Source organism: Amblyraja radiata, chromosome 3 (genome assembly GCF_010909765.2).
Source record: "Amblyraja radiata isolate CabotCenter1 chromosome 3, sAmbRad1.1.pri, whole genome shotgun sequence".
NCBI classification, from domain to species: Eukaryota; Metazoa; Chordata; class Chondrichthyes; order Rajiformes; family Rajidae; genus Amblyraja; species Amblyraja radiata.
In genome coordinates, this window is record NC_045958.1 from 63,341,351 (window position 1) to 63,354,279 (window position 12,929).

Consider the following 12,929-nt stretch of genomic DNA (forward strand, 5'->3'; position numbering starts at 1 on the left):
AATTTAGAAGATTGAGGGGGGATCTTATAGAAACTTACAAAATTCTTAAGGGGTTGGACAGGCTAGATGCAGGAAGATTGTTCCCGATGTTGGGGAAGTCCAGAACAAGGGGTCACAGTTTAAGGATAAGGGGGAAATCTTTTAGGACCGAGTTGAGGAAAACATTTTTCACACAGAGAGTGGTGAATCTCTGGAATTCTCTGCCACAGAAGGTTGTTGAGGCCAGTTCATTGGCTATATTTAAGAGGGAGTTAGATGTGGCCCTTGTGGCTAAAGGGATCAGGGGGTATGGAGAGAAGGCAGGTACAGGATACTGAGTTGGATGATCAGCCATGATCACATTGAATGGCGGTGCAGGCTCGAAGGGCCGAATGGCCTACTCCTGCATCTATTTTCTATGTTTCTATGTTTCTATGAATGGGAGTTGCTCTGTGGAAAGGTGAGGCTCATTCTCCATTTTGTCAGCTTCTTTAGTTTCTTGGTAACATGGTACATGCATTTTCTTTGTGGTTTGGCTGCAACAGAAGAATGTAAGAGGATTCAATCATGTAGATCATAAGCAATAAATCTCAAGGAGCTCTGTATATTGTTTCTGTTATAATACTGCGCTTGGAACAATCTAATAATGATTTTGGATGTTGGTTCACCATTCAAACTCCAACTGTTCAATGAGAGCCCACCACACTCATTGCAAGAATCACTGGAGAAGATGTTTGGCAACAACTGCTAAGGGATAAAGAAATATGTAATTTAATAAGTGTTTCATCACAAATCAGCCTGAATTTGAAGTATGGTTAGAGGAATAAGGCTCGTTTATTTTGATCACTACTAAAGATTGTGAGCTATTCACAGATGCTGTGACAGCCTGGCCCATCCTGCCTTCTGATTCTTGGACAATCACCAGAGATTAATGCAGACCTGGTGAAAGTGCTTCTTCTGGAAGAGCCAACATCAAAGGTATCAAAGTTATTTTTATTAGTCACATTCACATACACCCAGGTGTAGTGAAGTGAAATGCTTTTTGCCATTTTGCAGCACACAAAAAAAGAATACAGACATAACACCAATGAGAGTCTTAAACACATAGAACATCCCCCCACAATGGCTCCCACCATGAGGGAAGGCACAAAGTCCAGTCCCCAACCCCAGTTCACCCATAGTCGGGCCCATTGAGGCCTCCACAGTTGCCTCTACGGAGGCCCGATGTTCCTGGCCGTTCTCGCCGGGTGATGTTGCTCCGGCGTCGGGAGAGTCCTCACAGCGGCATGGGAACCCTGGAACGGCCGCTTCCGCACTGGAGGCCGCGGCTTCCGAAGCCGATAAGGCCGCGCCGGTTGGAGCTCCACAACTGGCGATCTAGTCGCGAGATCCCAGGCTCCCGATGTAAAGTCAGCGCCGCTGCCCGCAGCTGGCTGCTCCACAGTCCCGCAGCTCCGCGATGTTGTTCCCGGTGGTCTCAGCTCACCGTAGCTCCAGCGCGGCGACCCAGGCAAGGCATCGCCCGCTCCGCGATAGCGCTCCAGCGCTGTGCCGCCGCCGAAAGCCGTGGTTCTGGCCGGTCCCCGACAGGAAACGCCGCTCCAGAACCCGCTGGTAGGCTACGGGTAGGCCGCATCACTTTCAAGTACCACCTCTTCTCCTGTCCCAATTGGATCTTCCATGTCATATGCATCCACAGATCAAATGGTTTCCAAGACATAACAGAAACCTGCTCACATTTATAACTTTAATTAGAACATAGAACAGTACAGCAAAAGAACATGCCCATCGGCCCTCAATGGCTGTGCCAACCATGATGCCAGCTTCATCTATTTATCTGCATATGACCAATACCCTTTCATTCCCTACATATGTCTATCCAAAAATCCAAGGTGCCACTAATGTATCTACTTCCGCTATCACTCCTGGCAGCAGGTTCCAGGCACTCACCATCCTCTATGTAAAAAACATTAAACTTTTCCCATCCCATCTTAAAGCTATGCCCTCGTGTATGATTTTTCTATCCTGGATAAAGATTCTGACTATCTACTATCAGGTCTCCCCATGTTCCGCAGAAGTCTGTTCTCATAGATGTTCCAATCTAAGTCTGTCCAACCTCTCCCCGTAGCTAATATTCCCTAATCCAGGCGCCATTCTGGTTAACCTCCTCTACACCCTTTCCAAAGCATCCACATCCTACCTGTAATAGCATCACCAGATCTGCACGCAATATTCCAAATGCGGCCTAACCAAAGTTCTACCAAGCTGTATCATGATTCCCTGATTCTTATATGACTCTTATCTTGACTTCCACTCATTTGTGGACATGTCTGAACATTTAACCCCATCTTCATATGGCAGCATTTAAGCTGTCATGGTCATTGTTGTTTTATTCATTAATAGTAAATTACTGGTCGTTGTTGTGGCAGTCATAGAGTCATACAAGAAGTAAATAGGTCCTTCAGTCCAACTCGTTCATGCTGACCAAGATGCCCCATCTAAGCTAGTCCCATTTGCCTGCATTTGACCCATATTCCTCGAAACCTTTTCTATTGAGGTGTCAGTTCAGTTGAGAATCAGCCTCTTCGGACATGGGGGACTCACTGGAAAGTTCCTATGTCCCATCCTAACTGTCCTTGAGAAGATAGTGTATCACATTCAATCCACCGAGCATGCTGACCGGTTGCATCATGGCTTGGTTCGGCAATTTGAGCGCCCTGGAAAGGAAAAGACTACAAAAAGTAGTAAACACTGCCCAGTCCATCATCGGCTCTGACTTTCCTTCCATCGAGGGGATTTATCACAGTCGCTGCCTCAAAAAGGCTGGCAGTATCATCAAAGACCCACACCATCCTGGCCACACACTCATCTCCCTGCTACCTTCAGGTAGAAGGTACAGGAGCCTGAAGACTGCAACAACCAGGTTCAGGAATAACTACTTCCCCACAGCCATCAGGCTATTAAACCTGGCTCGGACAAAACTCTGATTATTAATAACCACTTTTTGCTATTTGCACTTTATCAGTTTATTTATTCATGTGTGTATATATTTATATCATGGTATATGGACACATTTATCTGTTTTGTAGTAAATGCCTACTATTTTCTGTGTGCTTAAGCAAAGCAAGAATTTCATTGTCCTATACAGGGACACATGACAATAAACTCACTTGAACTTGAAGATACTCCCTCAGTGAGTAGCAGTGTTTTAATATACCTGAGAGTTAAACATCTCTTAATCTTACTAAACCTACTAATCCATGCTCCTCCATTCCCTGCATATCCAGGCGAGGGAAGTAGTCTTTCAGAATTTACCATGTTTCTTAATAATGGTGTTTACAGTAGCTTTTAAATGGTTTGCCTGGATCAGTTTTATGTACAATAAATAATATCCATGGATATTCTTTTTTGATGGGCATTGATAAACCACTGCTTGTAGAGCTGCAGTTTGCAGCTTTAAGATACAGTGAAAAGCTTTGTTTGCCTGCTGCCTAGTCAAATAATACAATTGAGCCATACACAAGCATAATAGACAGTGCGAAGAGAAAAATATAAGAGTGTAAAATATAATATTGGAGGTTTTAGCTTAACAGTTACAGAGAATGGACAAATTAAAAAAAAAAAAACAATGTGGGAAGTGAAGGAAGGCATCTCTTGCTGGAGATGGGCATTTCAGACTCAAATATGATGGGCAGATTATTTGCCACTATCAGTCTATAATGAGAAAAAAATGCTGCTTTCTGTTTTTGTTTTAGATTTCCCGCATCTGCATTTTTTTTGCCTTATGATTATTGTTGAGTTTGCTGTCACTTTTTTTCTGGAAATGCCAACTGGAGAAACTCTTCTCTATGAGAGGATTCCTATTTGTTTTTTTATTCTTCTTTACCACCATTGTGACAACCTTCTTGCGCTTTGAAAAAATGTCAATCAATATTTGCTCCACAGCCACATCTCCCTCCATTGTGAATGACCCTGTTCCAAATGAAATTGCCCTCTTCATGTTTCTCATCTGCCCTTGATTACAATTATCTCCAATGTTACATAGAAACATAGAAAATAGATGCAGGAGGAGGCCATTCGGCCCTTCAACCTAGCACCGCCATTCATTGTAATCATGGCTGATCATCCCCAATCAATAACCCGTGCCTGCCTTCTCCCCATATCGCTTGATTCCACTAGCCCCTAGAGCTCTATCTAACTCTCTCTTAAATCCATCCAGTGATTTGGCATCCACTGCCCTCTGTGGCAGGGAATTCCACAAATTCACAACTCTCTGGGTGAAAATGTTTTTTCTCACCTCAGTCTTAAATGGCCTCCCCTTTATTCTAAGACTGTGGCCCAAACTGTCCATACATAGCACTTGAACCATTTTTCTCATTGCATCCTGATATCCATATTTAATACTTTTCGACTATACAGCCATGGTCTTTGATCTTGACCTGTCTCTGCAACATTCCTATTTGTTTTATCTCAAAACCAGGCCGGTTCACAATTCCCCTTCATCATTCACCGAATTCAGTGCTGCAGTTAACGACCTCTCCTTTCAGACATCAAAGATCGGAGACTTTCACCAGCTGTTGAATTCTAATATTCTTCCAAACTCATCTCTTTCTTCACTTCCCTCCAATCCAATCACTTTCTCCCAAAGAACCACCTTTCTGATCTTTATCTCTCTGGTCCCACATCATCAAAAACACATGAATGCTAATTCTCTTTGAGATGCTGCTGAGTTTTCAGTATTTATTTCAGATTTCCAACAAATGCAGTTCTTTGTTATTCATTTACTTGCCCTCCCATGCGCAAAAGTTGTCTGGGATATGCTATGTATGGACATCAGCTGCTTCATTTGCTGAAGAGCTGCCACTGGAATGGAACCTTGTGCAACCATCAGCGGCCATCCCATTTCCAGCCTTATTCATGGAAGGAAGGTCATAAGTTGGGCCAATAAAACTTTGAAAGGGAGCAGTACGTCGAATGGGACTAATTTGCATCTTGCAGAACAATGAACTAAATTCTGAATCCTTCCAAAACTTGTGTTTCCTAACTCGCTCCTTGATCTCTACACAGATGAGTTCCTGCAGCAGTTTGTATTTTGCTCTCCCCTCAAAGGATGGTTGAGTAACACCTTAATTATCAGAGCCGGGTGCTTCTGTTGAACACAGAAAGTGGTTCAGAATGAGGTCTTGACGCAAAAATCAAGCATTTAGTGCCTTAAGATACTTAAAGGTAAATGATCCATGCTTGATGGTGGGAATCAGTTTTTTTAAACTGATATTGAGACCAAATCAGGCTATAACTATAGCAAGTCAATCTGCAACAACTTACTTACCTTCCCCACTGTGTAGCAGAAGTATACAATCACCCTTAGGCAATTGCAGACAGACACTTTCCTACATCTGATGATAGTTTTTTTTTCTGGAAATTACATTTCAGCTTTCACTGGTGGTGCAGGGAGAGGCCTGACAGCAGTGATGGATTTCTCAGAGTGGGTTGTACAGCATACCTCTGTGTCTCCCTTTCACTGCAGTGCTTGCTGGCTGAATGTCTCGGGTAGGAAACCAGCAGGACTCCTGACATACGGATAGGATTCAAATTGCTTCAGATCTTCATTATATTCAGAGGAGTCATCACCTGTTGTGTAAACGGGTGAAACTGCCTACTTGGTGCTTGCTGAAGATTCTTCATTGTTTCTATATTTGCTGTACATTTTCTATTCTTTTTTGACAGGTTATGTTAAATATTTTTATCTTTTGCTAGTTTTCATGCTTTCTTTCTTCCTAAGAACATCAGTCATGAAGTTATGTACCATTGGAACAGGTCCTTGGCCCAACTCATCCATAACAAATAAGATGCTTACCTGAGCGAGTCTTATTTCCCTGCATTTGTTCCATATCACTCTAAACCTGTGCTATTCTAACCAAATATATTTTAAATCTTGTTATTGTATCTGTTTCAACTACTTCCTATAGCACCATGTTCCAAATATCCACCACTGTGTGTGTGAACAACCTGCCTCTCTGGCCCCCTTGAAATCTTTCTCCACCATCATTAATCAATACCCTCTAGTTTTAGACTATTCTACCCATGGAAAAAGATTGTGACTGTTTGCCTTATTTATTTAGTTTATAGATACAGCATGGAAACAGGCCCTTCGGTCCACCGAGTCCACACCAACCAGCACATTAACACTTATCCTACATTAGGGACAATGTTTACATTTATACAAAGCCAATTAACCTACAAGCATGTATGCCTTTGGAGTGCGGGAGAAAACCGAAGTTCCCGGATAAAAGCCACATTGTCACTGGGAGAACATCAAATTCCGTAAAGACAGTACCCGTGCGCAGGATCGACCCCGGTCTCCGGCGCTCTAAGCTCTGTAAAGCAGCAACTCTACCGCTGCACCTCTGTGCCACCATAATTCTTTCTATAAGGTAGTCCCTCAGACACCTACGCTCCAGGGAAAATTGGCCCAGCCTTCCATCTTGTAACTCAAGCCTTCCATTCCTCTCAGCATTCTTGTGAATCTTCTCTGCAACTTAGTAACACCATTCCTATAACAAATGTGATGACATGTCCTCCCTCAGGGCTGCTCCGATCCCCATCACCCGCACACAGGCCAGAGGAAGCCCACGACCAGCAGCACATATAAAGCCTGGCTGCTGGAAAACACCTGGATAAGAAGGACACCTACATCAGACTCCTATTCATATCCTCCAAAGACGTACAGGGTTGCAGATTAATTGGCATCAGTAAAATCATAAATTGTCCCTTGTGTGCATAGGATAGTGTTAGTGTGCAGGGATCACTGGTCGGCATGGACTGGGTGAGCCGAAGGGCCTGCGATCTCTGCTTTCAGTACCATTATCCCAACCAAGCTCATCTCCAAACATGTGGAACTTGGAATTAACAGTCCCTTCTGCAACTGGATTCTCAATTTCCTGACCAACAGATCACAATAAGTGAGGATAGATGACAAATTATTGTCAACATTGGTGCCCCAACGTGGATGTGTTGTCAGCCCCCTACAATACTCCTTACACATTCATGACTGTGCAAGCAAATACCAATCCAACTCAATCTCCAAGTACGTATATGACATCACCGTAGTAGTGATGACACACATCAAGTAGTGATGAGGCAGTGCACAGAAAGGAGATTGAGAATCTTGTAACTTGGTGCCAAGACAACAACCTCCCCTCAATATCAGCAAGGCAGAGATTGTGATTGACTTCAGGAAGCAAAGCAGTACACACTCCCCAGTATACATTGATGCCGCTGAAATAGAGATTGTTGAAAGCTTCAAATTCCTCAGAATAAATATCAGCAGTAATTTGTCCTGGACCAGCCACATTGAGGTTATGGTACAGAAAGCACAGCAACGTCTCTAATTCCTTGGAAGGCTTAGGAAGTTTGACATGTCCCCAACAACTCTCATCTACTTCTACAGATGCATTGTAGAAAGTATTTTATCGGGATGCAGCACTGCGTGGTTGGGAACAGGTCCATTCAAGACCACAAGAAATTGCAGAGAGTTGTGGATGTATCCCAGACCATCACACAAACCAACGCATACCTCCAGATTTAGGGACAGTGTCTTCCGAGCTGTTATCAGGCAATTGAACAGTCCTCTCATCAGCTAGAGTGTGGTCCTGACCTCCCATTTACCTTGTTAGAGACCTTTGAACTATCTTTAATTGGATTTTATGAGACTTTATCTTGCACTAAACGTTGTATCCTTTATTCTTGATCTGTGCACTGTGGACAACTTGATTGGGGACCATGCAAACAAAAGCTCTTCATTGTACCTCAGTACCGTGATAATAATAATAAACTAATCTAAACTTTAATGATGCTGGCTGACTATAGATCCCTTCGAAGGTGGGGCTGTCAGTACCCATGATGGATGGGCAGTGGCCATCATTTTTCGTAATCTGTTTTGTTCCTGGATGTTCGAGTTTCCAAACCAGTCTGTGATGCAACCAGTCAATACACCTGCAGAAGTGAAAAGAGTATTGCTCAACATAAGGAAGTAAAGGCATTGATGGGCTTTCTTTATGATTGCATCATTGTTCTAGGCCCATGACAGATCTTCAGAGATATGTACTCCCAAAAACCTGAAGTTGTTGACTCTCTCCACTGCCGACTGTTTTTATTCCCAAGAAGTAGGTCTTGCCTTTTACTATGTATGTCCTGCCCTGGTTTAACTATCCAAAACGAAACATTTTGCATTTTGTCCAAGTTAAATTCCATCTGCCATGCCTTAGCTCACTTTCTCAGTTGATCAATATCCAGTGGTAATCTTACGTGGTCTTTTTCAATGTCCACTATTGAAGTCATCTTGCAGACTTACTGATGATATCGCTTACATTTTCTTCCAAATCAACAATATCAAAGCTGTCTGATCACCTCTATTCGATGCAGACATTAGACTTTGTCAATGGGACTGATGTGCTACAATGCTGAGAACTATATTTTGCAAGCTTTGCTCTATTTATTGTTCTCGAGTTTGACTTGCTTGGATTTTTGCATAGAACTATCTGATCTGAGTGAACAACAAGCATGCAAAACAAAGCTTTTCATTGTACCTCGGTATTGAATTGAATTGAATTGAATTTCCTTTATTGACATTCAAACAAGTTTGAACGAGATTTCGTACCATGCGGTCATGACAGAAAATAAGCAACAAAACACACAATGAACACAATTTAACATAAACATCCATCACAATGATTCTCCAGGCACCTCCTCACTGTGATGGAAGGCAAAAAGTCTTATCTCTTCATTGCTTGTTCTCCCGCTCCATCGAGGCGATTGAGGCTCTCGATGTTGAAGCCCCCACCAGGTGATGGTAAATCCCGCGGCCGATTTTAAGCTCCGTGAACGGACCGATTCAAACCGCGATTCGGGGCGGATAAAGCTGCCGTTGCGGGAGCTCCAGAAAATCGGTTACCAACCAGGGACTAGCGACCTCCCAATGTTACCGTCCACAGGGCCCGCGGCCGAAGCCTGCGAAGCACCGAAGTCGGGTCGCAGCCACAGCGCCACCACAGCCTCCAAAGTCAGCCAGCTCTGCGATGGTAAGTCCACAAGCTCTGCCACTGGAGCCACCAAGGTGATTCCAGTTGGAGGCCGCCCGCTCCACGATATTAGGCCTCAGCGCAGATGGAGACGGAGATACGACAAGGAAAAGGTCGCATCCCCATTTAAGGAAGAGATTTTTTTTAATTTCCCCCACCCCCCACATATACACAACTAAAAATAAACTAAAACATACATCTAACAAGACAAAAAGAAAACAAAAAAAGGAAAGACAGACGGACTGCAGGCGAGCCGCAGCTGCTTGTGTAGCGCCGCCACTTCTGGCTGTGACAATAATAAACCTATACGTGACCATAATAAACCAATTGATGACAAACAACAGGGCACCCAACACAGATTCCTGTGGCACACCAATAGTTACAGTTCTCTAATCTGAAAAACAAGCCTCCATTTGTGGCTTAGACAACTGCCCATAGAGTTTTGTGGAAATATTCTTAATTCTTAGTTTTGGGGTTCCTACGACATTATTTTTGCGTGGATCTTAAAAAAACGTCTTTTTCCTTTGACTCTGATGCTGGGATCAATTTTTATCTTGGTCTGTTACTGTTTCCAGGTCGCAGTACACTGTAATAATTTAAGCCCTCACAGGCTCAATGCCTGCCAATAAATTAGCATGCAGTGTGTGTGAAGAGAACTATTGATTTGATTGAATTTATTCTTGTTTATATCACAAAATGGAACACGATCATAAAGAGTGGATTCTATGACGTGTCAGGACTTTTGACAGAATTATGGAATCCTACAGCACTGTTTAATCCATAGAATCTATGCTTACTCTTTGAAGGACCTTTCAATTAGTCACTCTTTCTCCATGGTGCTGTGAGAATGTTTCCTTTTCCAGCATATATTAAATTCACTTTTGAAAGTTACGTTCCACCAGACTTCCCATGAGTGTGCTCCAGGTAATCACTACATTTATTTGAAATGTCCTCTTGTCTTTCCCCAGTTCTCTTGAGTAATACCTTAATTCTGTGTCCTCTACTTACTGACTGTATTACCAGTGTGAATTCTTTTTCCTTATTTTCCCACACAGAATCCTTCAGACTTTTGTTTTGTTTAGTTTAGTTTAGTTCAGAGATACAGTGCGGAAACAGGCTCTTCGGCCCTCCGAATCCGGGCCGACCATGATCACCCAGTACACTAACACTATCCTACACACCAGGGACAATTTACAATTTTAACCAAAGCCCAATTGATCCACAATCCTGTTCGTCTAAGGAGTGTGGCAGGAAACTGAAGCACCCAGAGAAATCCCATGTGGTCACTGGGAGAACGTAAAACTCCGTAGAGACAGCACATGTTGTCAGGATCAAACCAAACTGTAGGGCAGCAACTCTACCGCTGTGCCACCATGTCACTCCGTATGGGGAGTCCATCTGTTTTGAATGTATCTACTAAATGTTCCATATTCTTCTCTGCAGCTGGGAGAGCAATCCCTGATGCTTTATCTGGCTATGTATACGGAGGACACAGTGGACTTGATGATGTGGAGCAGTGCTGAGCAACTGCAGGGAAGAGAGAAGTTACTGTGCATAGTTCTGGTTTCCCCATTACAAAGGAATGCGAGGGTGCAGAATAAGTTTACAAGGATGCTGCCTGGATTTATTTATTTTTAGCTATAAACCTGGACATATTTGGATGTTTTCTCTGAAGCATTGAAAGGCTGAGGGGAGATCTGATAGAAGTATCTATCTATACTATTACTAAAAGTCTCATCTTGACCACTCCCTGTCTACGTTGTAAATACATTTTAGAAAAAAACGCTACCCTATATCGCTATGATTTTTTCGCCATCTTACTCACCGTCCGTCTATCCTCCAACCACCCCGATGTTTTTTCCGATCGGTGAAATAATAAAAAAGTTATGAATGTTTAAAAAATCATGAAACCAGCAGATTGGTCTTCTCGCCTGTCATTCACCATGATGAAGGTAACACCCCTTCCGGGGGGCCAGGAGAATAAAGCCCCAGAGGCTGGACATGAGTCAGTCACCCCGGAAGACCGTGAGAGATAGTTGAGTCCAGAACTGTGAGTCTGTGCTGTGAGTGAACTGAACTGTGAGTCTGCACTGTGTATGAAGTGAATAGTTGGTCTGCACTGTGCTGCTTGAACTGAATTGAAGGGTTGGCCTGTACTGTGCAGCTTGAACTGAATTGAAGGGTTGGCCTGCACCATGCTGCTTGCACTGAAATGCAGGGTTGCCCTGCACTATGCTGCTTGAACTGAATTGAAGGGATGGGCTGCACTGTGCTGCTTGAACTGAATTGCAGGGGTGCCCTGCACTGTGCTGCTTGAACTGAATTGCAGGGTTGCCCTGCACTGTGCTGCTTGAACTGAATGAAGGGTTGCCCTGCACTGTGCTGCTTGAACTGAATTGAAGGGTTGGCCTGCACTGTGCTGCTTGAACTGAATTGAAGGGTTGACCTGCACTGTGCTGCTTGAACTGAATTGAAGGGTTGCCCTGCACGGTGCTGCTTGAACTGAATTGAAGGGTTGCCCCGCTCCGTGCTGCTTGAACTGAATTGAACGGTTGGCCTGCACTGTGTTGCTTGAACTGAATTGAAGGGTTGGTTGCACTGTGCTGCTTGAACTGAATTGATGGGTTGCCCTGCACTGTGCTGCTTGAACTGAATTGAAGGGTTGGCCAGCACTGTGCTTCTTGAAGTGAGTGTTGCGCTCTTTCCGGAGGTCCCGCTCACTGCGGAAGTCCCGCTCAGGGGAGAGGCCGCGCTCAACCGCGTGAGTAGATTCAAGAATGTTTTACTGTCATATATATGTTTTGTGAGAGTGTGTGATGGATTGAGTGTGTGTGTGTGTGTGTGTGTGTGTGAGAGATGGTGCATGTGTGAGATGGAGGGTGTGTATGTGAGTGTGTGTGCTTGAGATGGAGGGTGTGTGTGAGATGGATTGTGTGTGTGTGTGTGTGTGATGGAGGGTGTGTGTGTGTGAGCCCACCAGCTGTGAGTGAGTCAACTGCCAGCCCACCAGCCATGAGTGACCGAGCTGCCAGCCCACGAGGCCTGAGCTGCCAGCCCACCAGGCCGAAGTGACTGAGCTGCCAGCCCATCAGGCGTGAGTGACTGAGCTGCCAGCTCACCAGGCCTGTGTGACTGAGCTGCCAACCCATGAATCCATTGGGCCGACAATGTCCATACTAGCCCTCTAGAAACCAAGCCCTTCAGCCCACAACACCCATACTAGTGCTCCAGATTTTCTCTAAGATCTTCGGTTTCCTCCCACACTCCAAAGACATGCAGGTTTGTAGGTTAATTGGCTTGGTATGAGTGTAAATTGCCCCTAGTGTGTGTAGGATAGTACCAATGTGCTGGTCGGTGCAGACTCGGTGGGCCACAGGGCCTGTTTCCACGCTGTATCTATAAAACTATAATACTAAAAAAAACTATAAATGGGAGGAAATGGAAACGATAGTGATGTTTAAGAGCCTTTTAAATGGGCACAAGAATGTGCAGGGAATGGAGGGAAATGGATCATGTGCAGGCACAAGGGATTAGTTTAATTGGACATATATTGGACACAGATATTGTGGGTTAGTGTTTTTATGTTCTAAGTCCAGGATTGAGAGATTGCAAGGCCTTGAGTGTAATGGGGCTTTTTCACGGGGCGAGTTGACGCAAGATGTCACCAGAGTGAAGTGGTCGTGGTCCAGCACGAGTTTCGCACGATATAACGGGGGGTAGATAAAGAGTTCCCACGGTACTCGGCATTTCTGTTATTTGTGCGAGTGACTTGTCCGTCTCCCGGGCTTTCCCGTTAATCTTGAATGAACATCGTGAACTGTAGTGTTGTTAATCACGTGGCACAAATGATGTTACTTTGTTTTCACACAC

General features: G+C 44.2%; 1 protein-coding gene across 1 annotated transcript in view; it reads right to left on the reverse strand.

The window, feature by feature from the left end:
• Positions 1 to 430: 430 nt before the first annotated feature.
• The window catches only part of LOC116971093 (CXXC-type zinc finger protein 4-like), a 191,291-nt gene continuing 178,792 nt past the window's right edge, over positions 431 to 12,929 (reverse strand). Inside the window, exon 2 of the mRNA XM_033017928.1 lies at positions 431 to 515. Coding sequence (XP_032873819.1) covers positions 471 to 515 — 45 coding nt within the window. The 3' untranslated portion in view covers positions 431 to 470. The remainder of the gene's footprint in view (positions 516 to 12,929) is intronic.